Below are 19,051 nucleotides of genomic sequence, written 5' to 3'. Positions count from 1 at the left end.
GATTCTGCTTCACCCAATCCCCGACATATATATAGAATTAGTTCTTAAAGTTTTATGTTGTTAGTTGCAAAAACCAGCCTTCATTGCCACATCTGAGAACACAGCTTTTAGGAGTGATATCTGTAAAATCATAATATTAACACCCACATATACAATTGCACTTGATCAGCACTCAATGCAAATATAATTTTGAAGAAGGTACTGAAAATTTATCTTGACACACTCTTCTAGGGCCTTTCCCATATCCTGGAGGGGCAAACCATGGCCTTCCAGGAGCCCACTATTCAGTCTCCACGCAGGAAATAATCCCCCCTCTCCCCACACTATGTACTTCCATTTTAAGAAGTGCTGCTGTTGTCAGCGGCCTCTTACCTTCTGCCTGGCCTGCTGACCCTTCCGTTTTTGAAGGTGTTGAGAGCTTCTTCCGCCTGTGCTTCTTTCTGTCAATCATAGGGGAAGGAGGTGGGTCTTTGCCACTGCTGCCAGGACTAGACAGCCCTTCTGCAGCCATGGCGACCTCTGCAAAAATGTGTGGGAGAAAGAAGGTCACACAAAGCGGGTGGCAGATCCTTTCTCCTCAGGCCCCAAGGGTCTAGCATGTTCAGGCATCCTCTCTGCTCTTGGGTGCTTTGGGGACCCTGCTGAACTTACCAGCCTTAGAAGAGGACACAGAGCGCTGCAGGCGCTCAGGTTTGCCCAAGAGCTTCAATGCTGGCTCTGTTGGAGGGTTCAGCAGTCCTGGACTGGGGCTCGCTGTTGAGGGAGAAAAAAAAGTATGAATTTACCAAGCGGCTTTGATTCAGAATATTTGGCTGACGTATGCCTACAGGCCCTGAAAATCTCAGCGTTGTTTTTCTTCCAGCTGTCCTAAAACAGGTACTCTTAAATGGATCACCTAGGAATGACATTTGATACCTCCTACAATCAAAGCCCATCCACAGGGTAAGGCAAGGCCTGCAGTAGTTACTCTAACTTCCAAGCCTGTGACCAGGGAAATCAGGACAAAAAAAACAAAAAACCCGCCTATGATTATTCAAACAGCCCTTTCATGATGTACAAGTGAGGAATACTGAACAGGGTAACTCACTGTCCAGTGTCTACAGCCAAGCCTAAAGCCTTCTTCAGCACACCTTCGTCTCAAAGTGTGCATGGGGGGGGGGTTTAAAATATAAAAGGATGGTTACAACCATCATCCAGTTTGCCTCCTTCCTGCCTGCCATCTATTTCCCTCTGACAACAAGGTGGCAACCAACATCCAATAACCTAAGAACACTTCCAAAAAAATATTTTATCAAATGTGAGAAAGCATTCATGTTGGTGGTTACCAGACCAGAACAATGGGGAGCACGACATCCATCATTAGCAAGGTCCCTTATTCCACCACCACCCTATGACAAATAGTACTGCTTCTGCTGCTTCTGAAAAGGGTAGCAAAGCCAGATGGGCATTTAGGTTCAACCACAGGGCCAAAGCAGAACAGTTGTTTTAATAAAATTTGTCTTGATCAGCAGATTAACTTGCTTTTGTTTTTAAACGGCCATCTGAATGTAATTTTTGCCCTCCTTTGCTTGGTCTGATTTCTTGGGCAAGAGATCCATCCCCTTAGACACATAGCACAGTGAAGGGGTATGACTGTTTCAGGAAAAGTGAGATAAATATTGTTAAGAGGCTAGACTCCATTATGAGTCCAGATTTCTAAGTCAACCAAGTTGGTATTACTCAAAACTCAGACACCAGACTAAAATGCAACCATCATCTTCAGAAACTAATGACTGCATCAGCAGAAGAGAATAGATAGTTCGAATGGTGATGGTGCAGAGAAACTTTGCTAGGCATCAGCAGTAGTGGGAAGTGCTGGAGGTGGAGGATGTTTCATAGAGATCAACAGAGACACTCAAGCCATTAGTTTTAAGCAAAAGAAGGCAATGATAAATCACTTTGGAATACTTTATGCCCCAAAAATCCTCTGATGAGATATTCCAGAATGAAACAAGAGATAACACCAGAATAGGAGGCTCTTAGACTGAAAGGCACTGAAATCAGTGGAACAGCAAAGACTAAGTACAAATACTGTACTCCTGTCACTAATAAGGCAACTGGATAAAAGCTGATAGGACATCTTGTAGTTGTCAACTGAAACAGGAAACGCTGCATGGCACATACAACTAGAATACGGAATATGAAAACTATGAATCACAGAATAAGAGAGTTGGAAGGGACTTATAAAGCCCCTGTGTCCAACCTTCTGCTCACTGCAGGAATCCAAATCAAAGTATATCTAACAGTTGATTTTCTAATTTTCTCTTGAGTGCTTCCAGTGTTGGAGTGCTCACCACCTCCTGAGGTAATTGGTTCCACTGCCATACTGTTTTAACAGTTAAGTGGTTTCTCCTGATATTCAACCGAAATCTGGCTTCCTGTAATTTGAGCCCATGATTATGTGTCCAGCGCTCTGGAATGATCGAGAACAGGTCCTGCCCCTCCTCCAGATGCTGACCTTTCAAGTATTTGAATAGCACTATCATATCTCCCCTCAGTCTTTTTTTCTCAAGGTTAAACATGCCCAGTTTTCAATCTTTCCTCACAAGGTTTGGTTTCCAGTCTCCTGACCATCCTTGTCACTCTCCTGTAAAATTCTTCCAATTTGTCTGCATCTCTTCTTGAAGTGTGGCTTCCAGAACTGGACCCAGTATTCAAGATGATGCCTGACCAGTGCCAAATAGAGGGGAACTAGTACTGCATGTGACTTGCAGACTACATTTCTGTTAATATGGCTGAAAATAGCATTTTCCTTTTTCATAGCAACATTTCACTGTTGGCTCATATTCAGCTTGTGAGCTGCAACAATTCCAAGATCTCTCTCACAAGTAGTATTTCTGAGCTAACTATCCCACATCTTGTAACTATGAATTTAGTTTCTTTTTCAAAGGTATAGAACTTTGTCCATATTGAATTTCATTCTCTTGTTTTCAGTCTAAATGGGGCTTTCAAGGAAAGTGGAAGTTCTACCAGTTCCATATCCACGGTGAAATTCCATGGCCAAGTGGGAAATCAAACCCAGACTTTCTAAGGGAGCATGTAAAACTCTTTAAAGGACAGATTTGCAACACTGAGCTCAATTGACCACGAACCAAAAACACTATAGTTTGAAACCAAGAATATTATCAAAGAAAAATGCAAAAACACTACTCCTAGAGCCAAAAGAAAATCAAAGTTTTGAGAGATGACTGATGAAATGCTTAAAATTCTTGACAAAGATGAAAAGCAAAAGCAAAAGATGGCAGAAATAGGGTCAGAATCTTAAATACAACTTCTTGTGACTTGCTGGTAGAAACGAAGAGAACTGTTATAGTAATCTCAGCAAAGAAAGAAGAGAACAACAACAACAACAACAACAAAAAAACACTAGATATCTCTTCCATAAGATCCAAAAAATAAAAGGGACCTTCAAACCTAGATTTGAAATGCTGAAAATATCAACAGAGGAATATCTTATTTTAGGGTAAAATAAAAGAGAAGTTGGAACACAATAGAGTCTAGATCAAATCAAGTCTGACCCTAGACACTAGGAACTGAAATGCTTTTCACAAGAAGACAGGATTCATTGGGTAATATGATAATGCTAGGAAAAGTGGGAGGCAGCAGGAAAAAAGGAAGTCCCGAGATAGCTTGACTTACTTAAGAAAGTGATGGACTTTAGTTTAGAGCAAGGCTGTTAATAAAATCTATAAGTCCTAGGGTTCCCATATATCTAAAATCGACTTTCTCCAGGGTTCACTATTGGATAATGTCATACAAAATTCTCTGTACTTCGGCTGGAGGGAAACAGACAGCTTTCCAGATTTGTGAATTAAATTTGAATGTTTACTTGCTTGAGCAAACACATTAATTCAACTTGATACCACAGGATTTTTTGTACAAAATTTGATTTGTTTAATAAGTTAATCAAACTGCCCAGAGCTAAAATCTATCAAATTAATTCCATTTCTTTTTTTTTTATTTGATTGTAGCGTTTTCACAGAGTGAGGTAGTACCTCTGGGCCAGGAAATGTAAATATGCTGTGCAATTCATGTGCTTTCCCTATGTGATCAGAAGATGCTGCCAAGGTATTTGTCTTTTGAATTGGGATGCTTAACTGCAAGATGACACAAGTTGTGACACACCAGTCACATATAGTGGCTAAACAGGGTGGGGGTGGGAGTTCAATAAACCAGTTTTATAAACAGACCCTATTCTGGTCACATGTGGTAAAAATGAGTCCAGGGAACAAAGCAAGACTTATTATTATTATTATTATTATTATTATTATTATTATTATTATTATTATTATTATTATTATTATTATTATTATTATTATTATTATTATTATTATTATTATTATAACATGAGTTAGTTCAGAGGTACAAATGCCTTATGTACAGAGAGGTTGCATCAGGGCTGGCCCTGTCACAAGCCAGAAGGAGGCAGTTGCTTGTGTGAGTGAGCACAGCAAATTCTCTTCCCGCAACATTGGGGCTCTACTGCTCTGGAGATCTTCTGATGGTCTATACGGGTCTCTGGAGCAAACTACTTCCTGAATCACTTTCCCCTGAGAGGGCCTTAGAGCCAGGCCTGTGGCAGGGGTGGGGTGGGGGGGCTGCAGGTGTGTCCCCTCTGGGACCTGAGGATGTGCAGGTGCAATCACAGCAACACAGTCCTCTCCTTCCTCCTCTAGAGGAGTGGTGAAGGTGGTGGTTGCCACCACAGTCCCAGTGCAATGTAGGTGAGGCTCTGTTTTCTTCCCATCTGCGGTAGTGGAAGAGCTTGTGTTAATCTTAGAACTGCAGAGCTGGAAGAGATCCTATGAATTATCGAGTCCAGTCCTTCTCAGGGAGACTCTGAGTTATATACAATGTTGTAATAAATGCCCTGTTTGTTTTGAAATCCTGGTTATCTAGAATTCCTGAAGGGGGACTTCAGGAGCCTGGTAGGCGGCCACAGGTGGCTGCCATACTGTTGGGGCCCAAGCTGCACGGTCCTGTCTGACACATTTAATCTTCCCCTACTTTCTTTCTGGAGCTGTCACACTGTTGTGAGGTGAGGTGACAGTCTCAGGAAGCAGAGTGCTTGGGGCAACAGCTCACCAGGGCGTTCTCTTGCCACCATTTTTCTACCAGCCCCAGAGCACTTCAAGGGAAAGGAAGAGGAAGGAAGATGAGGGTGCCAATGGCTGCAGAAGCAGCTGTCACAGAAACGTGGAATCCTACATGCAAACAGTATGAGTTATTGAAGTTATTAAATAAGTTGTGTTGTAGTTATGTGCCATCGATTTTTTTAACAACTTACATGACCCTAAGAAGGTTCTTGAGGTATGCAAGTTGTTCAAGGACTAGTTTACTGTGTTAACCTCTCCAGAGAGTTTCCGCGGCTGAGGGGGGATTTGAAGCTCAGCCTTCTAAAACCTAGCCCAACGCTCTATCTGCTACACCACACCAACTCTGCCTTCTAAAACAGGTAAGAATAAATAAGGTGTGTGCACATTTTGCTGTCTTCATATTCCTACCAGCCATTCTAGGAAGTAGGTTAGGATGGGAAGTAGCAACAGTCCCAAGGTCTTCAGTGAGCTTCATGGACAAGTGGGGATTCATACCTGGGTCTCTCTGTCCTAGTTAGTAGCTTTAGCCACTATCACCATAGTGGTTCTCTGTATGCACTCAGTGGTCCTCAATCCCTTTAGCATCAGGGAGGTCTGCCTTTCTAAGATAAGAGCATACATGAAGGATATGATCCAGTTTCTGGTTTCGTACATATCCTGGAATAAAGTCGAATGGTATAAAGTACAGTAAGGAACTCAATGCCTGCATTCCTCATCACATATCAATTGTGTGAATTCTCCATCTCCATTCATTGTAGCTCCATTACAATTATGGACTATTACAGTCCTCTATTTAGATTCATTTTTATGATTTTATACTCCTATTTTGTTTTCTTGTAATATTTGCATTTCACATATTCAATTGTATTGGATAAAATGTTCTCATTCTTATGTACTGTCATAACATTTTTATCATTACATATTAATATTAATTAATTCACTTGCCATCAAGTCAATTCTGATTGATGGTGACCTGTTCCAGGGTTTCCTAGGTATACGCTACTCAAAAGTGGTTCATCACACCCTTTTTCTGGGAGTGTTTTGGGATCATGTAGCTTGCCCAAGGCCACACAGACTGGCTCTTCCTCTACAAGGCATGGGGGGTGGGGCGTTACTAAACTTCAGGTACCCAAGTCATTGAGCTATCTAGCCAGCTTTCACATTAATATTGTGGCTGAAATTCAGCAATAAAACTTACATCGTATAAGGCTGATGATGTAATTAGTTGCAACATTTTATTTGTTGGAAATTAAACATTTCTGATTCCCTCTCCCCCAGGTCCCAAGGCTCACTTGGGATCCCCTTCATTGTGGTTAATCCTTTGGGGTTGCAGAATCCGTAGGAAGGGAGCCTTTTATTTCTGAAAATCACCACTGCCCGTTACATTATTAATCAATTGAATTTTAGCCACTGCATTATAAATACAGTGATTTTTGTAAAAAAAATAAAAATTAAGCACCAGTTTATTCCTTTCTCCTAACTTTTTGGATTTCTATTTCTATAACAGCAGAGCATATTTATGTATCAGGGGCCACTTCAGATGTTCTGCATGGAAACTATTTAAGGAAAAAGTGATGGGAATAAATTATCATCTACAATAATTATAATTAAACATATATATTTTTCTGGTTGTACATATGTAGTATGATACCTAGGTGTGGTGTAGCGCAGTGGTCCCCAACTTTGGGCCTCCAGATGTTCTTGGACTTCAATTTCCAGAAATCCTGGCCAGCAGAAGTAGTGGTGAAGGCTTCTGGGAGTTGTAGTTCAATAACATCTGGAGGCCCAAGGTTGAGGACCACTGGTGTAGCAGATAGAGCGATGGACGAGGATTCAGCCCAGTTGGCAATGGAAACTCACTGGGGGGGGGGGTGGAACTGGTAAAACCACTACTTAAATGCTTCACTTACCTTGAAAGCCCTATTAGAGCTGCTATCAATTGTTTCCAACTTGATGGCACAGAGCACACACACATAATACACATAAACCAGTTAATTGTGACTTGCCTGCATGCGTAAATGCACTGAGGCTGATGCACATTCAATCCTCGAACAATATGTGGGTTTCTCTCTCTTTCCCACTCGCCACCCCAGATGGAAATGCTTTTCTCGTGGAGAATGTGTCATGTTTGAAGCCCTTAGTTTAAAAAACACCATCTGTTGTTTTTTGTAAATTCTTTCCGTTAACACCTTTCTTGGCTGTTACTTCTTAAAGTTGTATCAAAGTGCAACCATATCCATACTGGAGGGCAAAGTGAGGTGAGGGAGGAGAGAGAAGAATGTGAGAACCCTTCCCCCAGGTCTTTCGTGAATGTCTGTAATTTCATAGAGAACTGACAGTGAAGGAAACACAACGTATAACAGTGTGAATGAACAAGCACTAATTATGCGGGCATGAGCAGCCTAGAGCATCCCTTCTTTGGCAGATCTCCAAGCGTCTTTGGTCCCACTAGCACTTTCGCACAGAAGGGCCTCAGAATGCAGTGACAACCACTGATCTTCTGCTGACCACGTGAACCAGAAGGATCACAAGGCCCAACCTTGTTAGGAAGGACACAAGTGGAACAAACCGAAGTTCCATTCGGTCAAGGAGTCCAGACTATTGAGAGACTCTGGGCCAGATACCTTCTCTCAGCCCAACCTTTGGCTTAGAGATGGGCACGAATTAATTCTGCCTGGAGTAACAAAATTTGTCAGTGTGGCAACACAGGTGCCACACATTCCCTCCCCCCCACCTCTCAGAAAGCCGCCCCACTCACAAGCCTCTGCACGCCGCTCAGGCCACTCTTTCACTGGCTGTCCAGGCCAGGAAGGAGCTTGAGCTTCCCTTCCCCACCTCTTCCAGCAGCCGACCACTCAGAGGAGGTGGAACGGTGATTCTCCCTGTTGAGCCATTGAGTGGTTGGCTGCCAGAGGAGGCAGGAAAGCCAGAGCTCCTTCTTGGACTGGGCAGCTGGCAAAGGAGGACGACCCAGGCAGCGCGCAGATGCTTGTGAGTTGGGCAGCCAGGGGTGGGGTGGAGGGAGGGAATGCACAACACCTGTGGTGCTGCCTTAGTGAATGTCATCACCCCAGGCCAAATTAATTCATGCTTTGAATATAAGATTTATGTGTGGGTACTGTGAGGACAAAGAAAAGATCTGGACCCTACACTTTTAATTCCTCAGTAGAACTTTGGGATGAGAAACATTAAGATTCGTCACCATTTTAATTCTTTTCTTTAATGTCCAAGCAAATGGACCCACTGATGCTCCTGATACAACCTAGTATCCCAATGGGCCATTCTGCATGGCAATATCACCACAGCACTAGCAAGAACTGGAACGACACCTTCCATGATCACAAACACACATGAAAAGACAACTTGAGGCTGTAAGGATCATTCAGGTATAAACGTACCAGGAACTGACACATTGGATTGACTACACTAAGTTCTGCTAAGGATTGTATTCATTACAAAGATATGAGAGCTGATTCGGGGGGTCAAGAAAGCTGACCGTGTCATTTTGCTATTCCTGAGCCAGCTGGCAGCCAAAATACATATGATATGCAGGATATTCTTGGGCAGCCACAGAAGATCCCCCGGTTGGGTGCATGATGAATGGATGAGAGAAGAGGAAAGGTTTTCTTCCATATTATTTTCTCAGTTTCAGCTCCTTCCCACTCTGCCTTCAGCTTTGCTTAGTTCCAACATGAAAAAATATATAATGTGAGAAAATACAAGTGAACCCCGCAAGTGTTAAAATAAATTCAATCTATTTTGTAAAACACCCTCGGGTCTTCTTTATGCCTAATCAACTAGCTCTTCCTCAGAGGTTACTACAAAACAAATTCAGCAAAACATGGACAGAGAGATCAGAAGGTATTGGGGGGGGGAGTGGTGATCATGGCAAAAGAACTACCACTTCTTAATTCACATTTTGTGTTCATACTAGCCAAGATAAAAAACAAGACCAAAAAACAACCTTCCCATTGGTTTCAACATTGAGGGGAAATAAATATACCAGTGGTGTGACTGATGCTTTTCCATTTAGGGGGTTGTCCAAAGAGTAAGGATTTATTTATTTATTAATTTTTGGATCCCCCGATACATCACTAGAATGATTTCCCCCCTGCTTGTTCATACCAGCATCTTGAAAAAAAATAAGCACCTGCCAAAAATCTTTAAAACAGCTTTAAAACTGGTCTTTTTAAAATTGCCAGGAGATCTCATCACAGTTCTCCTGCATACATCCTCTGTTTTTCTCTGGACATAGGCACAAGACACTTACTGCTGGTGTCCCCAACTCCAACGGTGCTCACATCTTTAACCAAACCATTGATGCTTGAGGAGGCGCCACAGGCTGAGATGGCTCTTGGTGGCCGTTTGCCAGGCACCTTGACGGTGGTACGGAGTAAGTCCATTTCTTTCCCATGAGTACTATGGATATAATCCTGGAAAGGCAAGAGGAACAGGCAAGGGAAAACCAAGGCACTTTAGGCATTCCATGACCACGCTTGTTCACTATAGCTTTCTTAGGGTGTAATCAGGTGGGGTTTGAGATTGCATTTTGGAGCACCGACAGCACCATCTCGTTCACTCTATTTCCCAATGACCAGACAACATAACGTAGATAGCAAATCTGCTCAACTGTGCCCTGTCTGAACCTTTTTTGGTCCAGTGACAGGGCTGTTCTCTCTCTCTTTTTTTTTTTTTTTGGAGCAGGCTGAGACAATCAGGACTGGATGGAAGGGTTGCTTGAAAGGGTCCCTTTTAAGATCACCCTCTGGAAGAGATCTTTTCCAGAGCAATTCCGTATGATGTCTCTGTCTGATCTCACACTAAGTATGAAATTATGCTTATTAGCATCTTTATGAGCAAAGATTGTCTAGAATCTGCTCCCCTTTCAGAGCCTAGAAAACCTCATGGATTTTGTTGTGGGGACTGATCACCATTTTATAAGTCCTCATGCTGCATGTAGAGAGAAAGGGATAAGGAGGTAAGCAAGAGAGTTGAGCATTCTAGCAGTGTTTGTTGCTTGTAGAGGTTTCAGGACTACGTGATATAATAAAACTATAGGGAAAGCTATTTCAGCTGTTTGCTAAGTCTTCATAACTGGGGTATAAAAATTAGAAAAGGTGTGCTTTTGAGGATAACTTTTTGTTCTTTTATTGAGGGAGTTGCTTGCTCTTCCTCACAAGACAGCAAATAAAGGTGTCATTGAATTATTCTTCCTTGATTCATAATTGTGGCTGATTTCTGAATCTCATCTCCGAGGATGGCCATGCTAGCTGAATTATATTGGAAGCTACAGTCCCAAAATAATTGTACATGTTCTGCCTTTCCTATGCATATATGAAAAGAATGGAGGCCACAATGATGCAAGTGATGGGACGTTTCAAGTTTGTTTGGGAAGGAGAGGAAATCTCGCAGCTCTTACAGTGGTACAACGGAATTTAAAAAGCCATAGAAACGCATTGAACTTCGTTCAATGCGTTCCTATGGCTTTAAAACTCACTGTTAAGCGATGTTCCTCCATAGCGCCGCCATTTTCGCGCCCTCGGTAAGCGAGGGCAGGGCGCGAAAATGCGGCGCGGACCTTCTGGCGGCCATTTTGGAACCGCCGATCAGCTGTTTTCCCCCGCTTCATTATGCGATATTCACTAAGCGAATCGCTTAGCGAATATCGCAAAGCGAAAAAAACGCCATAGGGGCCATCGCTGAGCGAATGCTCCAGCGATGGCCCAAAGCCCCTTGTTAAGCGATTTCATCGCTCAGCGAGGCGCTCGTTAAGCGAGGCACCACTGTACTATGTTTTGCCAGCACAGGCAAGGGTGAAGAATGATGTACTTAGAAATGCAACAATATCTGATAGGCTGTGCGGTTTCCATCCCCAGGTTAAAAGGAAACTAATCATCTATGATAGTGACTTTCATTCTCTGGACAATGATGGTGAAATCCTGGCTTTTTGCCTACACCTGTGGCCATGCTGGCTGGAGAAAGTGGGATTTATAGTCCAGAACAGCTGAAAGGCAAAAAAAAAGCATGCACTTCAACAGGAGAAACAGTAAAGACTCTAGAGAAACTCAATGCCATTTGCCACAATCATTTTTGCTACATGCCACAGGAATGGCACAAACTCTCCGGGAGCAAAGAGCACCTCAGGGCTGCCTCCTTCCTGTTGGATATGAAAAGCCAGTTCATCGCAAGAGCCATGCCCTCTCTTCCAAAGCTGCTCTACCTGAAAACCACATGTCTTTCTTCTTTTGTAAAGCATCCAGCCAGGACCAACCAGGAACATCTGTCACATACTGCTTTGTGGACGGTGTACTTACATTAATGCTGGGGTGATAGAAGAGAAGTCCATTACTGGACAGAGTCACGTATTTCTTCTTCCACTCCTTGTTCAGGGAGTTGCCGCTTCGTTTTAGCAAGAAGCTCTAGTGACAGAGGCAAGGCAGGGTTTGTTAGGAGGCTGGTACGGATTTTCTCAGAAAGCACAGCAGCTGATTTGTGGTGTCATAAATGGGCAACAAATTGTTGTTTTTTATTTTTAATGCCAGATGAGAGGTGCTTGTGCAATCATATAAAATAACTTGGCTGGCCTTGGTTAGTATACATCTTGAGTTGTGGGGGGTGGCAAAATAAATATTTGCTGATCTGCCTCAAGCAGCAAAGTGCCCTCATCCAGCCCTGCACAGAAAGTGAACAGAACTGACAAAAGAGAGACCACACTAAGCTTGCAAGCTCACTTGTTTGATGGGTATGGCACGTCCACTTCCAGTGTTGTCACCTCTGCTGTCCAAGCTCCGCTTCTCTGTGTCACTTCCTCTGCGGTTCTAGGAAGAGACAGAGAAACAGTTTCATCCTTCTGCATAAGAAAAAATGCATTCTGCCATTCTGTAATGTTCTCTACCCTAAAAGAATTGAAGAGCAGCAGGAAGAGAATGTTCTTGGGAGCCGTGAGACAAATTGTATTGGGGGGGGTGGAGAGATGGGCAAAAAAACCCTCTGACTTTAGTACAATGCTAGTGTTTCCTACCCTTGTGGGTTTTGTTGTATACAAAAAATAGCTGGAATAGATCTAGCTAAGCTGCCTCACAATTGTTGGGTTTGGTTTTCTGCCCAATAATAGCAGAGGGCCATTTTAGTCAGGACATAGGACCATTTATTCGTAGATTTCCTCTTCTCCAACCCTGACGGACTCCCAAAGAACTCACGGCAAAGAGGCTCGTCCGCCGCTTGGTCCCACGATGCAAGGAGCTTGGTGTGCCGATGATGGCTACAGCTTCACCGCGCAGCTCCCGGTGGCTGATGTTCGGCGTGGAAGGCAGAGATGAGGAGTAGTCACTTGTATGCCCACCGTTGCTTGCCTGAAAAAAGAGTCCAGGGAGACTTAGGCCAGGCCTTTGTCCAAGGAAAAGACACAGTCCTGACAGGCGATGGATCATTCAGGTTGTTCACTGGCTATACAAACTCATACTGTAAATAGTGAGTAGCCTGTGGCTTGCTTGAATTGTACAGCACAAGAGAAAAGAAAATTAGCATGTATAGAAAACTAGCAGGAGAACCTATCTTCTTGATTTCTAGTTTAACGAGGCCAGGAAATTATTTGCTTGCTTTTAACATAGAAATGTTCAATCACACGATCTCACATCTCTAGTCTAAATGCTATATCCCATTTTCTTTTTGTGAGATCTGGCCTCAGTTGGCTTTTGATGGGCTTTATGATGTTGGAACTCTAAGAACTCATCATGAGCCACTGATGTGCGACACTGCATTATGTGATCCTTAGCTGCAGTTGCTAGTCTGAAGTAGATGAGAGAGTAAGGACCTCTGTATTTAACAAAATGCCATTGTGCCCAAGAAGGGAAAGGCCTGGTCTCTGTGGGACAGAGGGAATCCTGTTCTGCCACTCAGTCTCCAGAGAAGCTCCTAGTAAGCAGTTAGTGTTACCAGCCAGAGCAGGATCAAACATCTGAAACAATGGGGTACATCCCACCTTCTATGTGAAAATAACAGCAATGAAGTACATAGCATTTTCTCTTTTTATCTGGTGCCACCTTATGGCAGAAGCCAGGCACTACAGTATACGTACATGGCTACACCATGTACATGCGGCTGCAGTCTCTTCTTTCAGTTCAGCTCTTCATATAAATGTATATCATCTCATGCAAACAGTTCACCCACACTGCATCTCTTGCTGTTTGTGGTATTCTTTCTATCTGCCAACAGCAAGCAGAAGCAAAAGTAGCAGATGAAGGACCCTGCAGGCAAGCATTCTGCATGGGCCAAGCATACTTTTATTTATGCCAGCATACACTGAGATTGTTTGAGAGTCCACCACAAAGAATGGAAGGCATTTTGGTGCAAAATTGGAGAGACCACCCAACTTTGCCCCTCACCTCCAACCTCTGATACGACGGCAACCATCTTCTCTTTGCAAAACACGACAACTTGCCACTACACGCAGCTGTCCTGCATGATCTGAGTTCCTTACTTCAAGGCTATTTTGCAATGCTGCAGAACATGCAACAGCACTCCTCTCCAGTCTATTCCATTTTTTTATGCAACAAGTGAACACCTGAGGGGTTTGGGCAGCCAGGTTCGCAGTGCTATGGTGCTTCGTGATAGAAAAGAATCTGCTAATGCAATGGGCTGATCCTAATGCTCCCCTCCCCACTTTGGTAGCAGTGTTACACAGAGAGCTTTAAAACTCTGGGAGGAGAGTGGAATGCATTAACATCCCAAGCCCTTCATGCTATTTACATCCAAGCACAAGGGAGCCCCATACTCTGCAACTGGGCCAGGAAAAGGAGGATTGCGTGCTTGTATGTAAGGCAGATTCCACTTACCGGTGTGGAGACAGCTGAGTGACTGGGCGTGCTGGGCAGAGATTTGCAAGATGCAAGGAGCTGCTGCTGCTTTTTCATGTTCACAATCTTCTGAGCAACTAGAGCAGGGTGGGTGAAAAAATATATAGAAGTTAGGTGGCTGCTCAAATCTTCTCTCCCATCCCCCACAAAGCTATACCTTTAATAAAGCCAGCCAGAGGCATGATTACAGATTCATTCAAGACCCAAAACAGCTACCTCTCCCTCATAAGTCACCTGTGCCCCTTTGCAATACAGAGTGCAAGTATATCATGCCATGATTTGGTACATGGAAGAAGTCGGGCAAATACACCCGCCAAACAAATGTCAGAGGATTCTATTTGAGACTCTTTTACAACAGGGGTCTTACTGTTCATCCAAGTGCAGGAAGCAGAAATACTCTGGACATACTGAACCTCTTTTACAGCCACTGAAATATAAACAGGACCAGCCTATAATCCTTTCCAACAGGACCAGCACTTGTAATATCCCTGCAAGTGTCACTGCAGAAGATGCTGGCAAGTAAACAAGAGGTTCTTCCAGAAATTAGTACCTACACAGACACACGCACCTGTAGCACAAGCTTGCCCATATTACTTCCTCATATACAGAAGAAAACACTGAAGGCCTTACTCTTGTTCACCTGTCTCTCTGATCACTAACACTGAGTTCAGTTCTCACAGGCCTGCTGGCAGGCACACTCTTCAGATAAAGGGACATAGCCTTCGTCACAGGCATACTCCCACTTATTATTTCTTCAACATTTCTCTTCTGAATTAAATTATACCCTTCCCATGTTATGGACAGCCACCTCAGAATAAAGCAAAACATTGAAAACCGGCAATATAAAATAACACCAAGAATGCTGCAGCAATTCACAAAGGAAATTTGAACAGAAAAGGGGGCACAGAAGAAGAAGGATGTCAAAGACAACAGATCCATTCATGCACAAACAGTCCTAATACAAACATCTCTCTTGCAAGATCTATTATGCTTGCGATACAGCAGGCGTAAAGGAAAGGCGAGGGTGTAGATTTCCACTGAGCAGAAATTGAGCTGAGACTCCTACTAGCTGCTGCTAGCACAGCCATGGTTCCGGTACGAGGGGAACTGTAGTTCAGAATATGTACAGACCCACACAATGGCTGCATCCCTACTGTACACACATACAGACACTATGTGGAGATGCAACCATCATTCATTATGTTCCGCACCACCGTACAGGAACAGATGTACTTTCCTGCCCTAGCACATGTGCCATCTACATCCTAGGGAGAGCTGTGTTTATTTATCACAAGGAAAGACGACCTCCATGGGCTCAACAAAACCCAGCACTCCTTCCTTCCCTACCCACAAAATTACACCCCAGGAAAATATTCACCTTCACTGAAAACCCGATCCACATTGAGTCCATAAGTGGCACATGTCTCATAGTAAAGACAGCGGCGCATTTCTGTGCACAGAGCCCGGGCTCGGGAATCCTCAATCACACGGGGGTTGCTGGCACTGATTTTATCTGGAGGGATAAAGAGGAGGGAAATTAGACCTCCCTCCATTTCTGAATGAGAGAGAAGTCCACTGAAATCAAATGTACATTTTTTTAAAGTAAACTGTATAATACTACTGTGAAAGTGTTACTATTTGTTCTGTCTGTATTATCTCCATGCTGCATTCAGTTCTTTCATACAAAATCAGATCTCTATATTGTTCCATTCTATATCTTCTTTCAAAAGGTAGAGCTGGGGGGATCCTGGAAACAGAAACTTGCCTGAAATTTTTATGGCTTTCTGAAATGCCTTTCTTTTAAAATATCAGGCAAAACCATTTTTTTTTATATATATAAATTTTTGTCTTCTTTATTTTTTTTATTTTTTTATTTTTTGCTTTTGCTTGATATGCTAGCACAGACTAGCACAGCTACCTCTTCTAAAACTACTTTCTTTTAAAAAGCACCCTCAGGTTGATTCCTACTTACTATGGACTTTCTTAGGGTTTCTTAGATATTCTTCTCCAGGCCTTTGTTTCAGGACCTGAAGCTCAGCTGCACAGGTGACATAGTAATCACTGGCTGCCATCATTGTGGCTTCTGTGCAATCTACTTGGCAGAATATCCAGCAAAGACCTATCTGACAGTATCATCCCTACTCCAGTGTCTGGCACTGCTAAAAGCCCAGGGAAATCCTGAAGAGCAAGGAAATTCCCAGATCAAAATGAGTCTTCTAGCCCTGCCTCTACAGAACAACCCGGGGAGTACGTATGCATATATCCTGTAACTGTATTGGGCATTTGGAGGAATGGATATTAAGCCTTCTTAATTGGAAGACAAACTTGACACTATGGGTAATGCCTGAGAAAAAAGCTGAGAAACCGAACAAGGTTTAATCATTTTCAGTAATTTTTTAAAAAAGGAATTCTTCACAGTATGTCTACCTTCACATAATCAGCAGAAACAACAGCATACAATATGAAACAGCTGCACATTTGAAATAGTTGCAAATTTGTGAGATGATTTCCACTGTCTGGGTATACATTCAAAGGCAGCTGTATTTTCAAATGCACTTGTTTATTTAGTGCAAAGTTATTTACTTACTTTTTTATTTTGGGGGTCTCCTGAGCAGGTGGCTACACCTCCCCCTCATATGAACAGTAAACCATGGAAAGAGTGAGCAGAAGATGTAAACAGAGCACTCAAAAGTCTTCTGTCCAGGTGACCCATGCAAATCAGCCAAAATATATGCTTCTTTTCTGAAAGTCATTTTACCATTACCCAGCAGTGCAGCTAAAAGACTTCCAATCCTTTCGTCTACCTATATCAAATTCTAGATTTATACTCCACATTAAACTCAAGCAACTCCTTGGATGCAGATTAAATCCCAACAACACACCCAGAATAGGTATGAACTGCAACCATGTAAAAAAAATGCATTCCTTTTGTTACCCAAAATATCAGTACTAAAAACCGAAAAAAGTTGACAACAGACCTACTGAAGACTAAAGGCCGTGCAAGTGCCCTTCTCTGGAGACCTCACTGACCTTCCTCTCTTCTACTCAATTGGCTCCCGATTGGCCCCAAGGCCTCAGAGTAACTATCCCCTGGAGCCAGCCATGTGTCCTTCAAGTAAGCTCTCTCTAGGTTATATCTCTTCTCTCACTCACCCTGAGTGCCCACCAGTGCGAGTGCCATATCTGAAACTGCACGGTAGTTGGTGAGGAGCCCATAATACTGAGTCAGCTCTTGGAAACTGGCTTCGTTCTCCAGACTGAAGACAAAGATGACGGCATCTGCCCAGTTGGCAAACTGCAAGGGAGAAAATAAAAATAAAAGTGAGATGGACATCAGCAATGGACAGTTGGTAGTGTGGTTACCTCTTTCAGGATTAATTCGCAGAATCAGGAGCATAAGAGAATGATACCATTCTGAGCTTTTAGAAAAGATTGTTGTGATTTCCAAGACCCAGCATGGATTTCTCAAGAACAAGTCACGCTAGACGAATCTTATCTCTCTTTTTTTTGATAGAATCACAAGCTTGGTAGATAAGGGGAATGCTGTGGATATAATGTCTCTTGATTTAGTATTCTTATGGCTAAGCTGGCAAACAGTGAGCTAGGCAATGTGGTTGTTCAATATATTTGTAGATAGTTCACTAATGTCATTCTGGAAAGGAGTGGCATGTGGTATGCCACAGTGTTCTGCCCTGGGCCCTGTACTGTTTCTTATGTTTATAAATGGATTGGATGAGGGAATGGAGGGAATGCTCATTAAAGCTGCAGGTGACCCCAAACTAGGAGGGGTAGCTAATGGTCAATGGACAGAATCAGGATTCAAGACAACCAGAACAGATTGGAAAACAGGGCCAAAAGAAACAAAGTGAGTTTCAACAAAGAAAAATGTATTTCAGCATTTAGGCAGAGAAAACCAGATGGACAAGTACAAGGCATGACAGTAGTTCATACAAAAAGTATCCATGTGTCTCAGTGGACTACAAGTTAAATGTGAGTCAGTACTGTGATGCTGTAGCAAAACAAGCAAATCCAATACTCGGTTGCATCAACAAAAGTAATTGTGTCCAGATCAAGGGAAGAAATAGTACCACTGTATTCCACTTTCATCAGACATCACTTGAAATCATATATGCAGTTTTGGGCACCACCGTTTAAGGAGGATATCAGGAGGTTAGAATGTGTCCATAGGAGTAGCACCAAGATGGCAGAAGGTCTAGGATTGAAGCCCTGTGAGCAAGAGCTGAAGGAGCTGAGTGTGCTTAGCTGGAGAGGAGAAGACTAAGAGGAATAGGATAGCCCTCTTCAAACATTTTAAGGGCTTTCACATGGATGGTGGAGCTTGTTTCTCTTGCTCTGGAGCATAGGACCTGTGGTAATGGATTCAAATTACAAGAGATTTTTGTCTTGACATTAGGAAGAACTTCTTGACATTTAAAGGTGTTCAAAGATGGAACAGACTGCCTCAGAATGTAGGTGATTATTCTTCACTGTATGTTTTCAAACAGAGGTTTGATGTCCTTCTGGAGTGGTTTTAGCTATGGATCTCTTTGGCAGTGCATTGGACTCAGTGAACTGTGGGATCCCTCCCAGTACATACTACAGTTCTAAGAGTCAAAAGGTGAGAACAGAAAATGACATAAAGATTGCAATGGATCATACAAGGAACGGTCACTTGCAGGGTGTGATCTTAAAATGGACCCTTTAAAGCGACCCTTCCATCTTGACCCAATCAGACCAGGAAAAACAGAAAGAGCAGCCCTGCCACTGGACCAAGGTTGTTTTGATTTCACAGTCTGCCACATGTCATCTGGTCAGCAGCAAATAGGGTGAAGCAGATCATGCAGACGGCATTTCAAAATGTAATCTAAATAATCACACCCTAAGTGTTCCCTAACCTATGAGCTGAATAAACAAACAGCACTTCCACAAACATCAACATGCTCAGTTCAAACTCCTTCTAGACTAAATCTCCAGTCTGCACTGTGAAGGAGCAAACACACCACACAACCACTGTATCAGGGCATCTACAACCACCTGCGTTGCAGGTCAGCTACAAATAGG

The 19,051-nt window shown here is 43.0% G+C and overlaps 1 protein-coding gene across 4 annotated transcripts in view; it reads right to left on the bottom strand.

Annotated features, from left to right (window-relative positions):
• Nucleotides 1–19,051, bottom strand: part of AGAP2 (ArfGAP with GTPase domain, ankyrin repeat and PH domain 2) — a 147,751-nt gene that overhangs the window by 10,952 nt on the left and 117,748 nt on the right. For all 4 annotated transcript variants that reach the window (XM_020784520.3, XM_020784521.3, XM_020784517.3 and 1 more), the window contains exons 5-13: nucleotides 17,144–17,285; nucleotides 15,369–15,503; nucleotides 13,970–14,067; nucleotides 12,335–12,487; nucleotides 11,867–11,953; nucleotides 11,450–11,554; nucleotides 9,406–9,568; nucleotides 652–753; nucleotides 373–519 (exon numbers count right to left, since the gene is read on the bottom strand). In XM_020784520.3, coding sequence (XP_020640179.3) covers nucleotides 373–519; nucleotides 652–753; nucleotides 9,406–9,568; nucleotides 11,450–11,554; nucleotides 11,867–11,953; nucleotides 12,335–12,487; nucleotides 13,970–14,067; nucleotides 15,369–15,503; nucleotides 17,144–17,285 — 1,132 coding nt within the window. The remainder of the gene's footprint in view (nucleotides 1–372; nucleotides 520–651; nucleotides 754–9,405; nucleotides 9,569–11,449; nucleotides 11,555–11,866; nucleotides 11,954–12,334; nucleotides 12,488–13,969; nucleotides 14,068–15,368; nucleotides 15,504–17,143; nucleotides 17,286–19,051) is intronic.

The sequence above is a fragment of the Pogona vitticeps genome, chromosome 2 (genome assembly GCF_051106095.1).
Source record: "Pogona vitticeps strain Pit_001003342236 chromosome 2, PviZW2.1, whole genome shotgun sequence".
Lineage (NCBI taxonomy): Eukaryota > Metazoa > Chordata > Lepidosauria > Squamata > Agamidae > Pogona > Pogona vitticeps.
The sequence above is the reverse complement of the archived record's forward strand: the minus strand, read 5'-3'. Positions and strand labels throughout refer to the sequence as shown.